The sequence below is a fragment of the Ursus americanus genome, chromosome 11 (assembly GCF_024610735.1).
Source record: "Ursus americanus isolate L20-20 chromosome 11, mUrsAme1.1.p, whole genome shotgun sequence".
NCBI classification, from domain to species: Eukaryota; Metazoa; Chordata; class Mammalia; order Carnivora; family Ursidae; genus Ursus; species Ursus americanus.
In genome coordinates, this window is record NC_142137.1 from 47869777 (window position 1) to 47891677 (window position 21901).

Below are 21901 nucleotides of genomic sequence, written 5' to 3' on the forward strand. Positions count from 1 at the left end.
AGTTCCTGGTTTGCGCGGCTGAGTGGGAGGGAGGGAGAGGGAGGGAGACATGGAGAGCAGACCCAACACGATGTGTTCCATGAACCATGAGTATGTGGCTGCTTCTGGAGCAGAACCCAAGGCAAGTGTGAGGTAGTCAGAGATCGTGGCTTTATAGAACTGAGAGCCCTGGGTTCAAATCCTTCCTCTACCCCATGCCATTCGTATGACCTTGAGCATGCTACTTTAATCTCTGTAAACCTCAGTTTAGGGGATCCAGAAAAAAGCCACTAGAAATACCTTTATTACTTTGTATAAAGGCCATACCCCTAAGAGGATGGGGATAAAGGGGAATAAAGGATAATTCAAGAAGACGTATGTCATATTGGCTCCTAAAATTGCTTAACATTTATTCTTTTAGGATTGGTGGGTTGTAAGTCTCATGAGAGACAGAATTAGAATTGATTAGACTCCAGAGTCGAAATGGATCAAACTATTTCCTCTTTTTGCTTCAAGTTTCCTCCAAAAGTAGTCATTATTTTATTTTCCTTTGTCCTTGCATACATGTATTTAGTGGGACCTCCCATATAGGCCTGCTCTGACAAATCCCATGTTATTTTATCATTGACATTCATACATATACTTAAAAATGAAAAAATGAGTATCTGTAAATTCCCAAGAATTCATTCAAAATGATGAAAAAAAACTACAGTGAAAACACAACAGAGAAGGAATGTGACAATTACTTGGCTTGCTTTGGTGCCTTCCTGCTCAGAAATCTTCTCTTCTTCGACACAATGAAAATAGCTTCTCTTTGACAATGAATAAAAGTACGAACTACTGAGGATAAGGTAGAGAAAACCCACTGAGCCAAGATGTGGCTGGAATTTATTCTGGTGTATCTGCTCACTGCATTGGACGACTGACTCTGTGCAGCCAGGCGTGGACCATAACAGCTTCTCCACCAGCCAAGGTCAGTGTTTAATGGTGATGGTTTTGATTTCAGTGAAAAATTCATAAGAGTCCTTGGCTCCTTCTCTACCCACCCCAGAGCTCTTCATCCCCCCAAAAGGGAGGTTGAGCTCTCTGATGAGCCAGCAGTTGGTCCAGACCAAGCCCGACTGCAACTTCTTGGCCACCCGGTGGATACGGCCCACGTTGCTGGACCACACTGTGGCTGCCAGCCCGTATTTAACGCTGTTGGCTCTTTGAATCACTTCCTCTTCACTATCGAAGGGGACGACACACGTCACTGGACCAAATATCTCTTCCTTCATGCAGCAAGAGTCATCCTTAATGTCTGTGATCACTGTGGGAAGCATAAAGTATCCTGCTTGATTCCTGGGGGGGAGACTCAACGTGTCCACCCCCTCACCACACAGAATCCGGGCCCCTTCCGTCCGGGCTTTCTTGATGTAACTTCTGACCTGGGCGAGTGAAAACCGTGATTAGCAACATCTTACCGTTTGACTCGACACAAAGCAGCAGAAAATTCAATATTTTTGAATCATCTAGGAAATATGTATAAGGCCACTGCTAAGAAATCTAAAGTTACTGCTCAGCTGCTCGCCTGAGGGCAGAAGTGCTCGGACCATCACTTGGGCGTTCAGCCCTCATACAGAAGAGGAGGGAAGTAATTTCTTTACTGTCTAAGTCCCAGGCATGTAGATAAATGCTTTTCATACATTCTCATTTAATTCTCTCAAAACTCTATTAGCTATATATTATTCTCTCTTATTTGCTGATGATAAAATTGAGACTCAGAAAAGGTAGATGGTTCATACAACTAATAAACGGGAGAGCTAGAATTCACACTCCGGTATATTCAGGAGTTAAATACACAAAAGAATAGTTACTCACTTTGGGGAGGGGTAGGAGGGCACTCTGTCAATTGCAGAATGTGGGAAGTTGAATGGTGCATAAGATTTCATGAAAGGCCAAGATGCCCTTCAATGGATAGGCTTCCAGAATAATTCACTTCTAACTTCTAGTCTCATTACTGATTATGTTCTGAAAATACACCTAGTTAATATAGACTAGGTAACTATAATGGGAAATAAATTATGTAATAAGTAAACCCAGTAACTTGGAGACAGTGACAGATGTTTATTAACAATGGTTGTAGAAATGGCTCATTATGAAATGATTTCTATGTTTATATATGGAAACTTCATTGCAGTCACAATGATACATTATCCTACCCCTGAAGGATAGTATAAGCATAGGAGAAGTAGAAAAGTAATCCCAAAAATTAAAAGTATAGAAAAACAGTTAAGCAGTACATCAAAGGCAGGGTAAGTTTCGAAGTCATACTTTGGATTCTTACTTATTACATATTTATCTGAGCGTTCGGCCCCAGTATTAGATTAGTACTCCGTTGTAGAACTATATTCAATGTAGAGCTACGTGCTTGCCATGTAAAAATTAAACAGTAATATTGCTTTATTATTAATTTTGCTCTAGTTTACAGAACACTTAATAAGCCATGAAGTCAAAGACTTCTAAAAAATAGATTATTTGGAACAGCTTCGTATTCCGCTCTGTTACACATTTCCCCCAACGCGCCCAATGATCTCAAAGCTCTCCCAGAAAAGGCCTAGTCTAGTTTGTGGGTGGAGACTAAATTAGGTCTGGAATTCCCTTTCCCCTATTCTCTTACTCCTGTTGAAAACAACCCACTCAGATTAATTAAAAGATGTCAAAGGCAATATAATGCATGAACAGGGAAGTTGAGGCAAAGGTCTCCAGGGGCACCTGCTAAACTCAGGGCCTGAACATTTTTCCATGATTCAAACACGGAGTGGCTTTAGATTATCTCATCTACATGGAATTTCATGATTATCTCTTAGGGGCTCTTGGTTAATAAAAGATGAAGGAAAATTTTCAAATGGTGAACTTTTCCAAATTTGTAATATATAAGATGATGCATAGTAAACCAAATTTATCTTCTGGAAGAAGTATCACTGGACGATAGAATGATATCTATACTAGCGGCTCAGGGACGGAGATTTTCAGGAAAACTGCAAAAAGAAAATGTTGTGACTGGTAATATGCCATAAAATGTAATCAGTTATTACTATAAAACCTCTTCTGAGAGCAGAGAGTAGTTAGTACTTCGTAGCTTTGCCCATAAAATCCAAGCACAGAGGTCAGATGGGCAGGTGGGGGAGCCCAAGGGTTCGAATCCCAGACCCTCCACTTGCTCGCTGAGGGATTTTCAATGCTGTTTCCCCTCTGAAAAATGGGATTAACGTTCCCACCTATTTGTAAGATTAGATAAAATGTATGTAAAATATTTCGCATAATGCCTGGCATGCAGAAAGTCTTCTGAATGCCCGTCACCACTGGTGCTGTCGGTGAAGAAAGTGGTGGTTTAACACACCATCCAACGCTTACTAGCTCGGAGACTTCAGAGATGTGCCCACCCTTCGGGTCAGCTTTTTTTAACCTGACAAAAGAAGAGAGCAAACTGCAAAAGTGGACCTTTACTAAGGGCCTGCAGCCCGGCCCTACTGGGGAACGCCCCTGAGACCTTGCCCTGTGCTGTGCCAGCCTGTCAACACTCAAGCACTCCATCTCCGATCACCTGCATTATGGGCAGGCTGGCATCTAGCCAGGTTCTCCAGACAGTCACGTGGAAAAGAATTCACGGGGGTGAAAAGAAAAACAAAAGCAAAAACAAAAAGCAACCTGTGAAACAGGCAGAGAGCCTTTTCGGAGGACAGAGTCACCTGCATGACTGGGACGCAGGCGAGTCACACACCCACTTAGGAGCGAGCTGCGTCTCTCTGAGGTTCTGCGCCCTTTGCCACGACAGAACACTTCTACGTATTCTAATTGCACTCTTCTGTCACTGCCTTGCCATCTATCGTGACAACCACACAGAAGTAAGATGGACACAAGACCCAGACTCTGCAGGACTAATCTGCTTCAAAGAAGACACAGACAGACTGCAGAGGAGAAGTGGAATACAAGGATGGCGGGCAGGCCCCTCTTGCTACGCAGCCCCCACAGCTTTCTGGGAGAGGCGAGGAAAGACGGCCACCAGTGAACGTGTCCACTCCCCCCTTGATCTCCGAAGCAGCATAGCAAACTGAAAAGCGTCCCACTGCAAAGGCCACATTTACACTGCCTTAGCTGCTTCCATTAGTTCTCTCTTTCAAGGGCCGAGATACCAGGGCCTTCTCACAAGAATTGACCTGCCAGCCCCTCATCCTGGGTCCACCTGGTGGGAGACTCAGAAGGGGAAGCCGAGACTCCTTGCATCTGGGCACTCGTGCTCAGGGTGGAGCAGTGAGGCTGGCAGATGTCGAGGAACCCTCGGAGCCTCAGCAGGATTGCCCCACGCTTCACTTGGGGGGGTAATGTAAGGCCACCTGAGGGCCACTCTACGAGGCGGAGGGGAAGGGGGGGATCCAGTCTCCACAAAACAAGAGAGCTGCATTGATCGCAGCACGTTTATATGTGGCGGAGTAATGGGAATACCATCTTTAGTGTTCTTCCCTAGAAAAAGAACAATAAAATAAATTGGCCAGGGCATCTGGGTGGCTCAGTTGGTTGAGCGTCTCCCTTTGGCTTGAGTCGTGACCCTAGAGTCCTAGGATTGAGCCCCATGTGGGGCTCTCTGCTCAGCGCGGAGCCTGCTTCTCCCTCTCCCTCCTGTTCATGCTCTCTCTCTCTCTCTCAAATAAATAAACAAAATCTCAAAAAAAAATAAAAAAATTAAAATAAATTGGCCAATGATAAAAAACTATTTTGAAATTTTTAACCATGTGTACAAAATCTTTCTCCTTAAAAGCAGTAGAGCCATGGAGCTTTCTGAGATGAGGGCAGAGTAATTCATTGTACTTTATTTTAATAAGGAAGTGGCTGAAAAATTATTTTCTGTAAGGATCAAGTAGAAAGTCAAGAGAAGTTGATTGAAAAGTCTGCAGTTTGGCTCATAGTCATGTGCCACCCTTGGTTTCTTAGTGTGGACCATTGTATCGTGGACACAGAAGACGTTAGCAAAAGGCAAAGCCGTGTGCATGGATATAGAAACTCTCTGCCTCATCTTTGAGATTTTTCTATAAATCTTCAGTTATTCTAAAATAGAAAGTTTATTTCTTTTCTTAGTTATTTGACCGAGATAGAAAACATATGATGGTAAAAATACATGGGAGTTTTAAAAGCTTCCACTTGAAAGATAAATCTGGGCTTATGTTTGAATGTGGTTGGAAAAAAAAAACTGCTTACTGTAAGCTTCAGCATTTTCAGAGTTATTCATGGCATCTAAGTATACTACACTGAAATGACAGTAAGCAAACAGAATCCAACCAACATGTTAAGTAAACGCTTGTCTTTCCAGCATAATTTGGTTTCATCGAAGATGGCATTTCTGGGCTAAGATACATGAGGGAGAGGTTGACACCGGACTTAAAACCTCATCAATGTTTCAAGTCTTAAAAAAAATCAAATATCATTTGTAGTTTAGAGCTACTAGGATTCTTGGCTTTTGTCCACAGTTTCTGTGGTTACAATGCTAGAAACAACGGGAATCCCTCCTGGTGTCCTGCAGGACTGTTTCACATCCTCTCCTCCCTCCTGAGCCCTCAGCACCTTCTCCCCTCCTCACCCTGCTTCCTAGTTCACTGAGAAAACAGAAGAAATAAGAAGAGGCCACCACGCTACTACTCCCTCCGCTAAGAGCATCTGGCCTTCACAATGTTGTAAAGTCAAACGGAAAATGCAATAAATCTGTGCAGTGTCAAAGATTTCTACAAACTTAAGTAAAGGCTCTGTCCCTCACTGGCTAACTGACGGGGCATATATTCCTTGGTGGGTCTCCGTTCCCAGACCTGAAAACGGGTCCTCCAGCTCCAACATCCTATGATTTATTTTGGGAGTCACATCAGGTAGTACATGAAGATGGCCTTAAAGACCTAAATTCCACAAACCAGCCAGAGACCATCCACGGCTTCCCCCACGTAGACCACCACGAACACTACCCACTAAGGACCACGCCATTTGGATCATGCCTGCTGGCACGTCCAGAATTCCATCTGCTCTAAGCCACAGGCAGAACCCTTTCCGCTGAGAACTTTTATCGATGGAAATTCCTGCCACCCTTAGTCCACATCATTCTTATCAGCTGACCCTTATGTTTAAAATTTGTCTTCCTTGCTCTCCATGGTATCTCCATGCTGACCTCTCAAATTCATTCATTCCAGATGGACGCTGCTTTAATCTGGACTACATTCGTGCATTCATATCTAACATTTGTAGGCTCTATATCCAGAAACCACTTCCTGCAGGTCGGAATTTTTTTAAGCATAGGGTAGTAATTAACAACATTTTAAAGCATGAGTGTGTGCTATGCCCTGCACTGAGCTTCTCCCCAGACTCCCATTGCAGAGATTTACTTACTTTCTCCAAATGAGCTTTACTTATCAGAGCCCCCATGCTGGCCGATGGATCGGAGGGAATGCCAACTTTCCACATTCTGGTAGCTTCCACAAACTTCTCCAAAAATTCACTATAGATGCTCTTCTGGACAAAGATTCTGCTGGTACAGAGGCAGATTTCACCCTGTCAAGAACGACACGTGAGGACAATGGCAAGACACTCCTTCATGGGTAGGTCTCCCTGCATTTCTGAGCACCTACATGCCAGTTGCCAAGCACTGGTCTAGGCCATGGGAGACACTGATAAAACAAAGTCCCACCACGGGGAACACACAGTCTTGTGGGGAAGTCAGACAACAGCACAAGTAAATGAGCTCGATCAATAATATAATTTTAGGTCATGAGCAAAGCAATACAAGAAAATTAAGCAGAGGATGGGAATAGAAATCAATGGAAAAATGCCGCTTCTAGTCCCTTCTAGTAAAGGGAGTTCTGGAAGGCCCTTGTGAAGAGGGGGTATTTGAATTGACATTTGATTGATGGGAAGGAGCTGGCTGGGCTCGATGTGGAGGAAGGCAATTCTCTGCAGGAAGGGTAGAGCGGCTTCTTGCTGCAGGAGCATGCTTGCCGTCGTGCGGTGTGTGCAGTGAGACAAGAAGGCAAGCAGGAGGCAGCAATGGGGGTAGGGAGGGTAAGAAAGGAGGGCAGGAGGTGAGGAGCAAGGCCATACCACGCGGAGTCCCACAGGCTCACAAGGAGTTTGTGTCTTGCTGTTGGTCTCGTGAAAAGACCGTGGAAGGCTTTAAGCAGCAGCATGATAAGATATAATCAGATTTCCATTGTTAAATGATCGTTCCGGCAGCTGGGTGGAGAATAGAATGGAAGGGAACGAGAGTGGGATCAGAGTAGCGCTCAGAGAGTATTCCAGAAGCCCAGATGAGCGGAGGTAGCTTGGACCAGGGCAGGACCGGTGGAGATGAGTGAAGTGATAGGCATCCATGACATCACCAGATTTGTAAAGGGACACGGGAGCCCAAAGTGCAAGAAAACGAGTTTCGATGCTCTGCAGAAGTGATGGGTTCCAAGATATATATGAATGATTGAGCCGACAAGATGGGCTGATGGGTTAGTGAGATACAAGGTCGGGGTAAGAACAAGGTTTTTGATGGAGCCTCTGAGCAGATGGTAGTGCCCCAGAAAGGCAAGTCCAAGGGAGAGGAGCGGTATTGCAGGGAAAGGAGAGGGAGGGAAGTCAAGAGTTCTGCTTTGCACAGTGAGGTTCAGATGCCAAACAGACATCCAAATAGAGATACTGTATGCTTACTATCGTTTGAATATGGCGTACGATCACTTACAAACCACGGTCTAGACAGCTCAAAGCATGATGTATGTATGGTAAGTATGTGTCTACATAAATAATGATTTTCACATTTATATTTGATCTTCACAACCATCCTAAGAATGGAATATTTCTAATTATTTTGATAGTTGTGCGAAGGTGTATTGTCCAAATTAAATCATCCCTGTTTTGAAACAAAAAATTCTCTCTGCAACCCAGAATCACTATAAGAACCAGCTGCATATCTGGCTGGGGAAATCTCCGGACACAACTGCCCTCGGCCGTGTGGGGAGGGAGGGCGTGGTAAAGAGAGTTGAGGGGTTACCTGATCCGGGTTTCCCTGATTACTTAGTGCCAGGAAAGCATAGATAATGCTAGGATCTCCAGGGGCATGACTTTGGAGGAAATGAGGAAAGGGAAATATTATTTACTGCATGCCGGACACCGTGCAGGGTGCTTTTCTCATAATAATTCAGCGCTCCAGTAGTTTTCCCAGCTTACGATTCGGAAATGGAGATTTAAACAAACAAGCCCCAGTCCACCAGGCACAGGAAGTCTCAACTTCAGTCTGAGTGATCGATGTTCAAGTCTGCATTCATTTCTTCTGTGTCCCACAGCATGTCGAAGTGTGAGTGTGCCCCAGCCAAAGGCGACTACGCGTGACACAGATGTTTCGAAGGGGCCCATTACGTTCAACTGAGGAAGAACTGCTCGTAACGTGGGACTCATCTCTCCGTTCAGGAAAAAGAAACCAGCCCCTCGAGTTTGCCTAAAATCTGTTTGTTGTCTTGAATTCGCCAGTTGGGTTCCTGTCCTTTTCCCCACTGACATTTAAAATACCCCCAAGGGGAAGGCTCTCCCAGCAATTTCAAGTTCTGGCACAATCCTGGTAGCCAAGAAGCCACAGCCCATCCCCGTGCTCAGAATATGTTTTCCTTCATGCGGAGTTCACCCAATGTCCGCTCAGCTGTTTCTCCGTCTACAGCTTGCCCCCTACCCTTGTTGCCACTAAGCCACCCAAATGCTTGATTTAATTTTTCATTTTGGTACTTGTTTATTTTAATGATTAAAATAGCTATATCATGAAATTGCAAGTCTATTTTCTAAAATCTAAAATTTAAGTCTATTGATCCAGAAAAACTCTCCTTATAGACACAGACGTACCTGTAAACAGAGGTACAGAGAGAGATACAGAAAAAAAGCCACTTTCTCTAAGAATTACAGTGAGAGAAATAATTACAATTATAATGATCACCAAAAGAACCACTGTCAAGCATGGTTTTCAGCCTACAATTCACAAAATCGCTACTGGAAGGCATCATTTCTGCTTCCATGAGTTTACAGGTAAAGAAATGAAGGTTCAAAAGGTTACGGCAACTTATGCAAGTTAAATAAAGATAGACTTCATTTCACTCATCTTTCTTTCTATGGCGGCTCTAACTCTTTAGTTAATTCTTTGTTCGCTGCTAAAATTTTTAAAAAGCAGACCCTTTGGAGAAAATCGTTCAGTATTTGTGCACAGCTGCTCCACCCTAGGCCTGATCCTGGGCGTTGAAGGTCAAATGTGGCCCCAAAGCAGACTCTTTGTGAGGCTTACAGTCTGGTCTGTCTGGGTCAGGGTTCCTAACCCTTTGGGATGCCATGGCCTCAAAGAATCTGCTGAGAACTGTGGCCTCCAGAAACACATCTGGTCACAATTTCGGGAGGTGCAATGTTGCTCATGACTCCATGACATCCATGACTCCAACTTCAGAAACGTGCTCTCGACTGGTTCAGGCATCATTTCTAAGTGTGTGCTGCATTTGGGATGCTTTGGGGGGGACACAAGGTTTACTGGAGATAGGACATTCAGACGGCGGGAAGAGAACGGCGGTAACTATGAATAAAGGGTTGAAAAGGCTTGGCGAAGCAAACGGTCCACCGTTTTGCCCGTGGCTGGTAATACCTGCAAAGCCCCGTAACTCAAGCACTGGAGCTCGCACAGCAGAAGCTGTGATTCCACAAGACCGCAGACGGACATCGAGACAAAACAGAGAGGCAGTGGAATAACACGATGTAACAATCTCCTCTCCCTGAAACGGCACCAGACGGACCGCTCGCTCCTGGCTTGGCACCGTGATGAAACAGACCCAGTCTGACTGGGTCACAGAGTTTAAAAGCAAACTAACTAAAAACAAACCAAACCAACCCAGAGGACACACCTGGTTGGCGAAGCTGGACTTGACCGTCGTTGGAATGCACTCCTCCAGGTTGGCGTCCTCAAAGATGATGGCGGGGTTCTTGCCCCCCAGCTCCAGGGAGAGCTTCTTGCAGTGGGGAGCACTCAGCTGTGTGATCCGCTCGGCTGTGGGCTGGCTCCCCGTGAAGGAAATGAGGGGCACCTCTGGATGGGACACCAGGGCCTCGCCTACCCGGGGCCCCGTGCCAAACACAATATTTACCACACCTGGGGGAACACCTGGACAGGAAACAGAACAGTCTCCAGGTCTGTATCTAGATGGGATACAGAAACAGTGACAGAATTACAACAGTAATTCTTCTCTGTATGTTCAGAACTTCGGGTGACATAGAGGCTCTCCTGGAAAGTGCAGTAGCCCGAACGGGTGGGAGTAGACTTTGATGCCTGTCTCCAGTTTAACAGCAAAGCAAAGACTATATCGCCACCTTGCTCCAGGGTGCCCTAGGTGGGATTCTCCAGGTGCTTGGCCTTAGAAAAATGAAGAGTAGAACATTCGAATTAATTCATCCCATGATGTTGACTAGGCATCAGGGACAGGGGGCGCAGAGATAGCCTCAGGTAGGTCAAGCCCTGTAAGGTAGGAGAGCCCTGCTCCAAGTCAGCATTCAGGAGTCACATTTCAGTGTGAAAATGTGAAGCAGAGGAAGAAGAGACTGACTATCTTGGTCCAGGGAAGTGAGGGAGGGCTCCTCCGGGAAGGTGAGCATTGAGTTAAAGGTCAATGTGTCCCATGATACAGACATACACTCTAAGACTGACTTAACGTACCAAGAACACCCAAAAACAGGTGCCCCCATCTTTCTAGCACGAGACCCTAGCCCCACGTTCGCGTGTATCTTTTTATGTGTTTATGGCTTTACTGGTTTATTACCTAGCGAACACTGGCAGGTGCGCTAAGGGCAGAAATGGCATCTGTGTTCTGCTCCCCATTGGTCTCCCCCTCCCCCCCATGCCATGGCCCTAGTCTACCAGATAGATTAATACCAGTAAGTGCTCACATTCACTGTGGGTCAGTCCATTGCTGGAAGCGATTTAGATCTCCCGGCCACTGGATGAGGTAGGGAGGATTACTATCCTCACCTCATCCCAACTGAGGCAAAAATGAGGTTGAATAGCCACCACTAGGAGGCAAAACCAGGTGTAGACTTGACAAATAATCAAGTGAATGAATGAATGAAGGCTTCGTGTACATTATCCAAATCAGAAATGGTCCTTGATTCTGGAAAGCTTTATGTGTCCAGGAAAAAAAATCTATGTGCAATCGTGTCGTGTCCAGGAAGCTCTTAGGGCTTGCCCGGAGGTAGCTGAGTTTACTCCCCACACTTCTTCAGCCCGGAAGTAGAGCAGACGCAGAACACCTCCAACGCGTAAGATTTTTGAACTACTTCCCTGCTCCCGCTGTCTTCCCCTGTCCACGGTAGACATTCTCTCCTAGAAACACACTCTGTGGGATTAGAACCATCTCTTCCAGAATGTGCTTTTAAAGCATAAATAACAAGTTCTCATTGATGATCCGTCTTCATCCAGAACACCTGCCCATCAAGCCCGATCACTTGAGGGGACACACGAGGCCCCCTTCAGGTGAGCCTCGGAGACAGGTGTGGAGAATCAATGACTCGTGGTGGCAGCTGGCAGAGCTTCACCTCTAATGGCCCCACATTTATATGCATGTGCACACTCACTGAAATCTAGCATGGGTCAGTCCCGGATCACAGGTCACTGCCAGGGAGGGCAGACCCAGGGCCAAGCACCATGTGAGAGCTGCTGAGCCCTGCGTTGGGGCAAAGAGGAGGCTCAGGAAAGGGGTCCTCATGGTAGTTGATGGGGGACAGACAAGGACAAGTTTCCCACCATTTGTAGGCTGGGGTCCTGCATCTCCATCAGACCGTGGGCATGTGAATATTTGCCCGATATTTTCTGATTGGGGTTTGGGGGCAAGAGAAGGTGGACTATTGGGTTTTATAAATCCTGAAGGCAAAAATGGACAAAATCACTTCTAACGTATACAACAGCATTTTAACGAAGAGAGAAGAAAACTTAGAAACACCACATACTTATCATCCCAGGAAAGTGAGCTCATTTCAGCAGTCAATTGCCTTCTACACAACAGCATTAATGCTTTATGTTTCCTTGAACTTTGGTGTTAATGTGTTAGAAGCCACCTACTGGCCATTATTTCTCGGCACCACTTTACCATTTGATCGAGACAGTAATGAATTTTTCTAGAGACATCAGCCCTCTATCCTTAAGATATGCCACTTATCAGAGAAGAAGGCACTACGTTGGCAAATAACAATTCGGTAAAACTCAGAGTAGCTGACTAACGGACAACACAGGGACCAGAATATGGCAGGATGGCAACAAGCTTCCATTGGGCAGAACAAAACTAGGAAGGGCCCGAAATCCACACTCCAGGACAGAGGCATACATTTTGTGCCCCCAAGAAGAAATGAATATTCTAGAACTATAAAAGAGATACTCACGGTATACTTTTTTAAATGATTTTACTGCACAGGAAGGTCACCTGTCAAGTCTGTTTGAATGCTCAGGACTCAAGGACTGGTTCTTTAAATACCCAGAATGCACTACGAGGTCATGCTAGCTTTCTTTTTCTTACACTATTAAACATGTCTCATACAGATTCTCAATCCAAATGGAGAAACTAGGGCTTAAGACAAGTGCGATTTGAGCCTTACACTCTCTGTGGTGGCCAGAAGAAGAAAGTTTAGCAAATCCAGCAGAGGCAGGGAAGGAGAGAAGAACTGTCTTGGTATAACAAGCTTATTTGTTCACAAGAAAGATCAATGCTGTGCAAATATACGGAAATGTAAAACTCTCGTGCAGACCAGGGGCTGGGTGTATGGAAGCAGAGAGTGCTTAGGGAAGAGAAATCATCATAGATCAAGCTGTGGTTGACTTCAAAAGGAGTGGCTCTGGGGGCACAGCTCTGTGGCACCACCCCACCTGCATGGGTGCCCTCCCCAACATGGATCACAGCAGAGCATCGGCCCCACTTCTGTCCACTCCAGGGAGCCTACAGTCAACAGACAGAGAAGAAAGGCCTTGGACCTCTGTAAACACTTGGCAGTTAATTTGACAAAGAATGGCATTAGAATGCGATCCCTCATGTAAGGAATGGATGACACCTGTGGGACATGGGAGAGGTAGGCACATTTCTATCATACACCCTCCAGAAGCCTAAGGCATCCATAAATATCATCCCAAAGACTGAAACTTGGAGGCCTCATTCCTCTGTACAATACAAGGGAAATGTGCAGCTCGACTAGGCTCATAAGACCACACAGTTCAACCTGCCATCTAAATCCTGGAGTAAAGAACTGTCCCAACTTTCTTGGAAGCCAACGTGTATGTTTTTGCTTGGAGAGATAAAGTATCCAGAAGAGGGAGATACGGGTTCTTTCCAACTACCTACTTTATGGATATGGGTGAGCCCAGCAGTACTGTCTCTGTGAGCTTGAAGGAAGTACGTACAGCAGAGACTGACAGAAAGACAGCCTGTTTCCCACCACCCACCCATCATCCCAGCCCAAGGTGTGTATGAGGGACCTAATAGTGAGGGGCTTTCTTGTGGGTTGCAAGCTAGGGTCTCCTGACTTCCTCCAACCCTGGTGCGGTGTCAGACTGTCCCCGTGCTGAGTTATACCCCAGGACGTACCCAGGAACATACCTTGAATGTGGCCATGACATTGTTGACATAAAGAGGACAAGGAGCCATATTGTATCAGCTTCCACATAGTGGCTCCAAATGCAGGGAAAACTGAGGGAGGTAGATTCAAATCTCTCGAAAATGGCTACTTCTAGCGGGTATCGTATAACCATACAAACCAGTGAAGTACCTAAGAGTAGCCTCACTTGCATCAAGATTAACATGTGGTTCAAATACGAGATTTAAATTGACCATTGAAGACCATCTCTGGAGCAGGCTGGTGTCTGAGTTGACTGGGTTCTTTAAGCCTGCTGTCACTTCACAGTTGTGCAATCATTTCGCTGCCTGCCTACCCCCGCTGCCGGGGGAACATTCCTGCAGGGGCACGGGCAGGGTTGAAGAGAGGAAGCAGTGTGACCCAGCCCTGTGCATGAATGGGATTTCTCAGAAAAGGATCAGAGAGAGGAAAACCAAAGATGTCAATGGAATCAATTTTGCTCCGAGCAGATTTTTATCCAAAACAACTTTTCAAATGTCAGGGAGGCTGAGGTGGCTCAAGCCCACAAAACTTGCAACCCCAAAGCCAACCCTGTGCCTGTCCAGACCCACAGCTCATTACCTGCTCTCTCCAGGAGTTTGCACATCATCCATGCGGTCACTGAAGTCAGCTCGCTGGGCTTGGCTATCACAGTATTGCCAGCAGCGATGGCCGGCGCCACCTTCCAGGTCAGCAAGTAGAGAGGCAAATTCCAGGGGCTGATCAGACCGGCTACAAGAGGAGAACAGAAACACTGACACCAATGGCAGGCCCCTTAAAGTAGACAGGCCAACTGGGTTTCTTAACATGGAACTCCTTCACCCTGCATAAAACTTAGGCTTACTTTTCTAAAACCCCAAACTTTGCTTCCTTGTAGCCAACCTCAGGGAAATAACTCTAAAATGTATTACAAGCATTACTGCGCCTTTTAAAACTATCAGTCAATACAATTTACTCTTTTCTTGATGATGTAACAATTGTATGTATGAACAACAGCAATGTAAGGTCCAGGGCCAAGAGTTTGTCACCTGTTACTAAATAGTTTCAGAATATGATGAGTTTTGAGATTTATAGACTGACTTTTACATTTTTTTAAAACTTCTATCTCCTTCTTCATCATCAAACTGTCTAGCTACTATTTCTTTTAAGTTTTTCCATCACTGTTTCTAACCTGTTATAGATTAAGACATAAAATCTCAAGCTTTTTAGAATTATTGGTAAAATAAGAGCAAATGGCTTCTGAGTCTGCCTTGTGGGGGCCCTCCTATTAGTAAAGCCAATGAATTTTGATGCATAAACTATGAAATCCATTTTAACTAGCCAGAGGATTTCTTAATAAAAAATTCTTTCTAGGTTCTCACCTGTATCATGAGCAGATAAGATTGCTAAATAAGTAATAGAACCAGCATCCAGAACGTGTCTCCATGTAATATTCTGAAACCAACCAGGTTTCCAACCATAACACACACACACACACACACACACACACACACACACACACAATCTACCTTATGAATATGTAAATGGATTCATCTTATTTTATACTCTTCCCTTAAACCTATGCTGTGAAAACAAACATATTTTTATGTGATTATTTTCTTGTTAGAAAATCTTTTATTTAGAGGATAACAGAATATTTTTTCTGCATTATATATCACCATACTACTAAGAGGGAGGCTTGAGCTTTTCCTAATTCCTTAAAAATATGATTTCCAAAGGGCTCAAATAACCAAAGTGGTAATATGTCCCATTTTCTTTCCTTTTAATTTATTTTCTTTCATCCTGTCATAAAATGTAACAAATAAGGGTGTTTGGCGGTTGGAGGAACAGTGACATCTAGTGGATACTTTCAGTCATTGCTCGCGTTTATATGTCCTCCAATAGAAAGCGGGAAGCAACTAATTGAGTCAAGACTAATCTACCTGGCACTGTTCTAGTGACCTACAAATATATAAATATAAAATTAAACTATTCTCCCGGTTTTTCAGATAAGAATCCTCAAGCATACAAATGTTATGAAGCTGGCCCTGCACATATCCAAAATCCATGCTCTTAACTACAAGACCCTCTGGAAATAAACTTTTTTTTTTTTTTTTAATTGTAGGGGCAGGGGGAAGCTTCGTATGTGAATTTCCTCCCACCATTATTCTTTTCCTGATAATTTCCCAAGAACAATGTTCTAGAAATAAGCAGGGAGTGTGACACAAAGAAAATAAACTAGAAATAGATTTTTGAGGCCCATTAATTTTCGGTCAAAGTAGAAGAAATCCGCTCTTTCCCTTCTCTTGCTCTGTTCCTCTGGATGAGTTCTACAGCCCTGAGGGCGCACCCCTCCGCTCCGCCGCAGGCCAGGCTGCCCCTGGGCAACACCTACCGATGCCCACAGGGGCACGCACGGTGTAGTGCAGGCAGCCCACGTGGTCCATCTGCGTGCACTCAGATGTGTGGTGCAGGATAGAGGAGGCGAAGAACCGGAAGTTCTGCACGGACCGGGGAATGTCCATGGTTCTGGCCAATGTTATGGTTTTCCCTGTAAGAAGTCAACAACAGAAAGCACGGTCTGCGTACTTCGCCAGGACAGTGGAGACACGATCACACGTGATCCCAGCTCACGCTGACCAAGCCTTGGTTCTTTCCAGCCTGAGACTTCATCCCCTGACGACACAGAGAGTGCATCACGGTTTCAGAGATCCATCAAATAATTAGGTATGAAGTTATCAGATGAAGGGGGGTGGTTAAAATCAAGTGAGATAATCTTTGCTTTGTGGGCTGAATAATTCGTAGCTATCATGAATCCGCCAGATGCTACCACTCTGCTCATATCAGCTCTTTCCATTCAAAATCACCAAGCTTTGCACATACTGCAAAGGGGTTGGAGTAATGGGTGTTAAGAGAGCTCTATCTGCAGGACACAATAAAACCACTTAGACAAACATATGATGTGTATTAAACGTCTCCCCAATACATGGTGAAGTCCTTAAGATGGGCACCTGGCAGAACGGCTGAGGGGCCCCCGAGGATGTTGTGTGGCACTGAACAAAAAAAGAAACATAGCTTTTCTGGATTGTTCCATAGTTGTCTTTGGTGATTCAGGGGGACTCCCGGTGTCCGCAGGATCAACAGGAAACATCTTTTTCTTAAGGGTTTGGACTCAGGCTGCTTCCTAACTTTAGGCTGGTTTATAGCATGCATACAACTTTAAAAGATCTCAGGTTTTCCTAACAGATAGTACTGCAAGGATTTATGGACATTTACTCCATTACCATGCCTCTGGGAAGGAGATAAAAATTAAGAAGTTGTGCTGGGAGTGCAATACCGACATACCGGATTCCTTCTAAATAACCTGAGTGTAACTGCTCTTCAGTTTCTTTTGCTTTGAAATGGTCTACCTAGAATTGGTGGAGAATTGCATGATTGGCCCTCTCCTTCTTCTCTCCCCACATCCATGCCCTTTGCCAAAAACCTTGGCAATGCCTTCCACCAAATGGCCAAAGTGTATTTGTTTCCTTGCCCCTGGAACTTGGGCTTAGCCGTGACCTACTTGGGCCATCAGAATGGGGCAGAAGCCGGCCAGATGCAAGCCTCCTGGGTGATTTTTCCTTCTACCTCTACCTTGGCCATGAGACGCACAGGTGCGGGCTAGCCCGGTGGGCCCAGGGGGCTAATATGGAGGAAGTCCCTGAGTCCCATCCATTGCGGCTAAGAGACAAGAGGTCACCTGACCTACTGGAAGGAGGGTAGGCATCACCGGCATCTGAGTAATTGTACTGCCCTTTTCCTAAAGCACCGCACTCACCCTGATCCCTGGATTCTGCCTGCGCCAGCTCCTCCAGGGACTGTTCCAGCAGATCGGCCAGCCGGTGCAGCACCTGCGAGCGCTCCTGGGGGCTCCGGGCCGACCAGCCAGGGAAGGCTGCTCTGGCCGCCTCCACCGCAGCTTCAATCTTGGAGGAACAAGAGGAAGAGGGTCACCTTAAGACTATTGCTCCTGAGGGGCGCCTGGGTGGCACAGCGGTTAAGCATCTGCCTTCAGCTCAGGGCGTGATCCCGGCGTTATGGGATCGAGCCCACATCAGGCTCTTCTGCTATGAGCCTGCTTCTTCCTCTCCCACTCCCCCTGCTTGTGTTCCCTCTCTTGCTGGCTGTCTCTATCTCTGTCAAATAAATAAATAAAATCTTTAAAAAAAAAAAAAAGACTATTGCTCCTGAGGTTGGATGAATCCAGAATCCACAGGGCCACCCAAGCCTAATTTTTTTCTGCCTAATTTCAAATATTCAGTACTCTCTCCTTCATGCTGAGTTACCTGAAAAGTGGTGTTTACGTGACCAGCGAATCAGGGGCACCACAAGAACAAAGAAGAATGCTCCATTTCGGCCAGGGCATTCAGATGCGGCAATCAGAAAGAAGCTATTTGAATTTTAATAGATGCACATTTTCAATCATGCCAAAATACAAAAATTTTTTGAATAGCATATGAAGGAGAAAACTTCATAGATGTGTAGACTCTTTCAACTTATCCGATAAAGTCTAAAATTTTGTTTGAAATCATAACCTCGGATTGTCATTTCCACTCAGAATGACTAATCATAATAGTCATTTACTGACAATTATATATATATATATATATATATATATATATATATATAGGAATATGCTAAACACACAAATTATTTTGTTTAACCCGTTTTAAAATTCTGTACCAGGACTATTGCTATGCCCATTTTGCGGATGAGGAAACTGAGGCACAGAGAACTTAAGTAACTTGGCAGAGGTCACACAGCTAATAAGTGACAGCATCAGGATTCAAACCCGGATCCTGGTGGCTCCCAAGACCACAGCTGGCCTGCTATGGCAGAGCGCCAGACCCTGTGCCCTGCCTGGCTCTGCCCAGTGAAGGAGGCCCCTGTGGGAAAGGAGGGCATCTGTGTTTGAACAGACAGCTTAGAGACCTGGTTTTGGAGCAAATCTAAAAGGAAGCAATATATGGAAGGGTTCGAGCAAGGCCAACTCCTGCAAGGCAAAATGAGTCTTCAGGTCTTCATCGAAGTTGAAGCAACGTCTTTCCCAGAGATAAGATCCATAGCCTGTGTCTCGACCCTCTTCTCTCTCACAGGCATGACAAGACTTTATTATCACTCACAGCTTTCTTCCACCCCTGGCCCAGGTCCAGCCTCAGAATCCTTTTCCACAGGCTTCAGGCAACCACGAGCATCTTTCTCGAATCACATGACTGGACAATTCCACCACCCTCTCCCCCAAAATCTGATCCACACTGCTCCTTTGTTTTGTTTATAAACAGAGTCACTTCCAGCTGAGCTGAATAAAGGATGACACGATTCTCATCTTAACTATAAATTTCTGGAAAAGTGGTGTTTTGGGTCCTACTGTGGACCCGCAGAAGGATGAAGGAAGAACGTGGCCTTGGTGTTCTCCACCAGAGAGGCCTGACTGACAGCCAACAAGGGGAGGACGCCTTCCTTCCGGGCTCAGTGGAAAAGCTCATCTTCCTGAGGCTATCGCTGTAAAATCGAAGCTTTTGCTATGCAGAAAACTCAAATCCAGTCCTATTTTCTAAGCTGGTTTATGTCTGTGTACTATAGAATACGTATTAATCTATATGAGCAAAAGTTAATACCTAGAAAGCATTTACTGTTTGCCAAACACTAAGGGCTTTACATCTACCAATCTGTTTCATCCTCAGAGCCACACTAGAAGGCAGGTGTTATTGTCATCCCCATTTTAGAGGTCAGGAGACTGAGGCACAAGGAAGTTCAGCTCTAAGTCAAGATACTAAGTGGTGCAGCTGGTCTTTGAAGCCAGGCAGTCTGACTCCAGTCTGTGCTTATGACTGCAAAGCTATCATGTAAACGCCACCACACACATGCGTGCACGTGCATGTGTGTGTGCTTGTGTGGGCATGTGTGTGTGTGTGTGTGTGTGGCCACTGATCCAGGCGTCAGAGATGAGAATGTTAGCTCACTGTCGTCTGCGGAGTAAGAACGATGATAGTCTTATTTGTAGGTTGTTAATGACTCCCATGGGGGGTAATCTGTATTAGCGGGTTTAGTGAACACAGAGCACAGAGCGAAACCTGTTAGCAGTGCCAGCCGCACTTTCTGTAAGAGGCTTTCTGTGAAATTCGGTGTGTAGCTTGTATGTTGACAATATTTTTCAAGCCAGCAAAAGCTGGGACTTGCGGGATCAGAGAGGATATTTGCAAGTTAAATTACTGGGAAATCCAAAATATTTATTCCTCTAGCAGCAGATGATCCATACCAAATTCTATCTTCTTAAAAGGCATGAACCATTAGCCACAGAAAATATTTCAACTAAATTTGTCATATTTGTTATTTTTAAGTTTACTTTGGAAAACACTTCGAGACCAGGAGGACTAGATAACACGAAGCTGGATTTCCCACCTCTATCCCAGGTCATTTGAAACAAACAAAATCGTGGGTTACAGTTTAACCAACAGATTAGCCAAAGTTTGCAAACTTTTGTCCACAAGTCTAAAGGTTTTTTTAATGCAAGACAGTTTTAAAATATTATTAACAAAAGAGAACAGTTTAGTATGTACGAAGGCTTATTTATAGATATTTGTTTGCATATGAAGGCTACAGTTATCTTTTAAATAATCTAGTTCTTTGTGCCTTAAACATTAAAATCCATTAGGCGTTAGATGAGCATACATCAGCCACATTCATCAACCCAGACACACTTACATTGCCAATGTGATAACTGATAACTAATCAAATATATCGCCAACATTTTATAAAACTTCTCAAATAAAATTCTATATCACTAAAAAAATTTTAATGTTTGGGGCCATTCAGCACTTCGAGTAAGAAAAAGGATGGTGTTAAATTTAAATGCAAAACTATATGGGAATTTGATTTTGCATTTCATCATTCAAATATCAGTTTTACTTCACTAGATATTTTAAAGACATAAGGCATTATTAGAGGATAATCTAAGATAAATCCCTGGGTTTTTCACTTTTGCTTGTTTTAGTGGAGTAACCAGTTTTATTTTTAGAAATCCATGAATATAGTGGCAAAGTTAGGCAGCACTTGGTAAAGGAAAGGAAACAGAAACACTGATCATTCTTAACAAATGATACTTTTTACTAGACCCCTGATGAGGAATGTCCGAGAAAGGCAGCCGTGTGCTAAGTTGTCTAGATTAATCACTTGCTTCTGCACAAAGTCATGGGCTTTGTCCCAGGCACAGGTGTCCCCTTTCCAAAGTTCACAGGAGGCCACTTCGCTTTTACATTAGCACCCGTTTTAACTAACCAAAAGAAATACGAAGAGGATTTTCACTTCTATGAAAAAAGCCGTTATCAGACGGATGCTCTTCACTTTACGCCATTTCAAAAAGTTTCATAAGAACGCTCTCCTTTTGGATCGTGGGGGAAACCTGCATCTTAAAAGTCCCATTACAAAGCAGATCTTCCCAGAACTGAAATCTTCCTTCCGCTTGTGGTTAACAATTCTACTCCTTTTCCCAACTCTCTTTGCTCCTAGAAACGTAAGCGATGTGTATTCATCGACACATGAAGTACACATCAGTCTTCCCTAAGTGAACACACTCACCCCTTTTTTTAAGATTTATTTATTTGAGAGAAAGAGAGGGAAGGGGAGGGGCAGAGGGAAAGGGAAAAAGAGTCTTTAAGCAGACTCTGCACTGAGCACAAGCCCAACGTGGGGCTCGATCCCACGCCCCTGAGATCATGCAGGTCCTGAGCAAAACCGAGGAATGCTCAGCAGACTGCCCCAGCCAGGCGCCCCACTCACCTCTTCTTTTCCACTGTTGGGCACTCGGCAGTATACATCCCCCGTAGACGGATCATAAGAATCAAGATAGGAGTTACAAGGTACAAACTCTCCATTAATGAAGTTTTCCAGCATCAGAAGTGCCTTTGTTCCAGCCATGGTGGAGACAACTCCCGCTTTTCTCCGGGGCAGTTGTTCCCTTTGGTTCTCCCTGCACGCTTCCCTACCCTGAGTGAGCCCTGTCCTCACCTCCAGCTCCAAAGTCCTCATTTGCCAATCAGTGAAAGTGGGAGGTGGCCTGACACTCAGGAATGTTCCAGTCTCCAAACTCTGAGTGAAGAGGATTGGGGCATACGTCACAGATTCCAGTACTTCATGAGAAAGGGATAATAACATGGTGAGCTAACATCAGCTTACGTGTTCATGGCCCTCTGAAATGTCAGAAGGCACCTGTGTGTCTCCTTTTATTGGGTTCACACTC

General features: G+C 44.8%; 1 protein-coding gene across 1 annotated transcript; it reads right to left on the reverse strand.

Moving 5' to 3' along the window:
- Window positions 1-364: 364 nt before the first annotated feature.
- Window positions 365-21691, reverse strand: ALDH8A1 (aldehyde dehydrogenase 8 family member A1). Its single transcript, XM_045814719.2, has 7 exons — window positions 21442-21691; window positions 17441-17588; window positions 16019-16174; window positions 14227-14376; window positions 9903-10159; window positions 6385-6546; window positions 365-1406 (listed from the first exon to the last, which is right to left on the reverse strand). Exons 1-7 carry the CDS (start codon window positions 21688-21690, stop codon window positions 954-956), a joined length of 1575 nt encoding a protein of 524 aa, XP_045670675.2. The 5' UTR covers window position 21691; the 3' UTR covers window positions 365-953.
- Window positions 21692-21901: the final 210 nt, after the last annotated feature.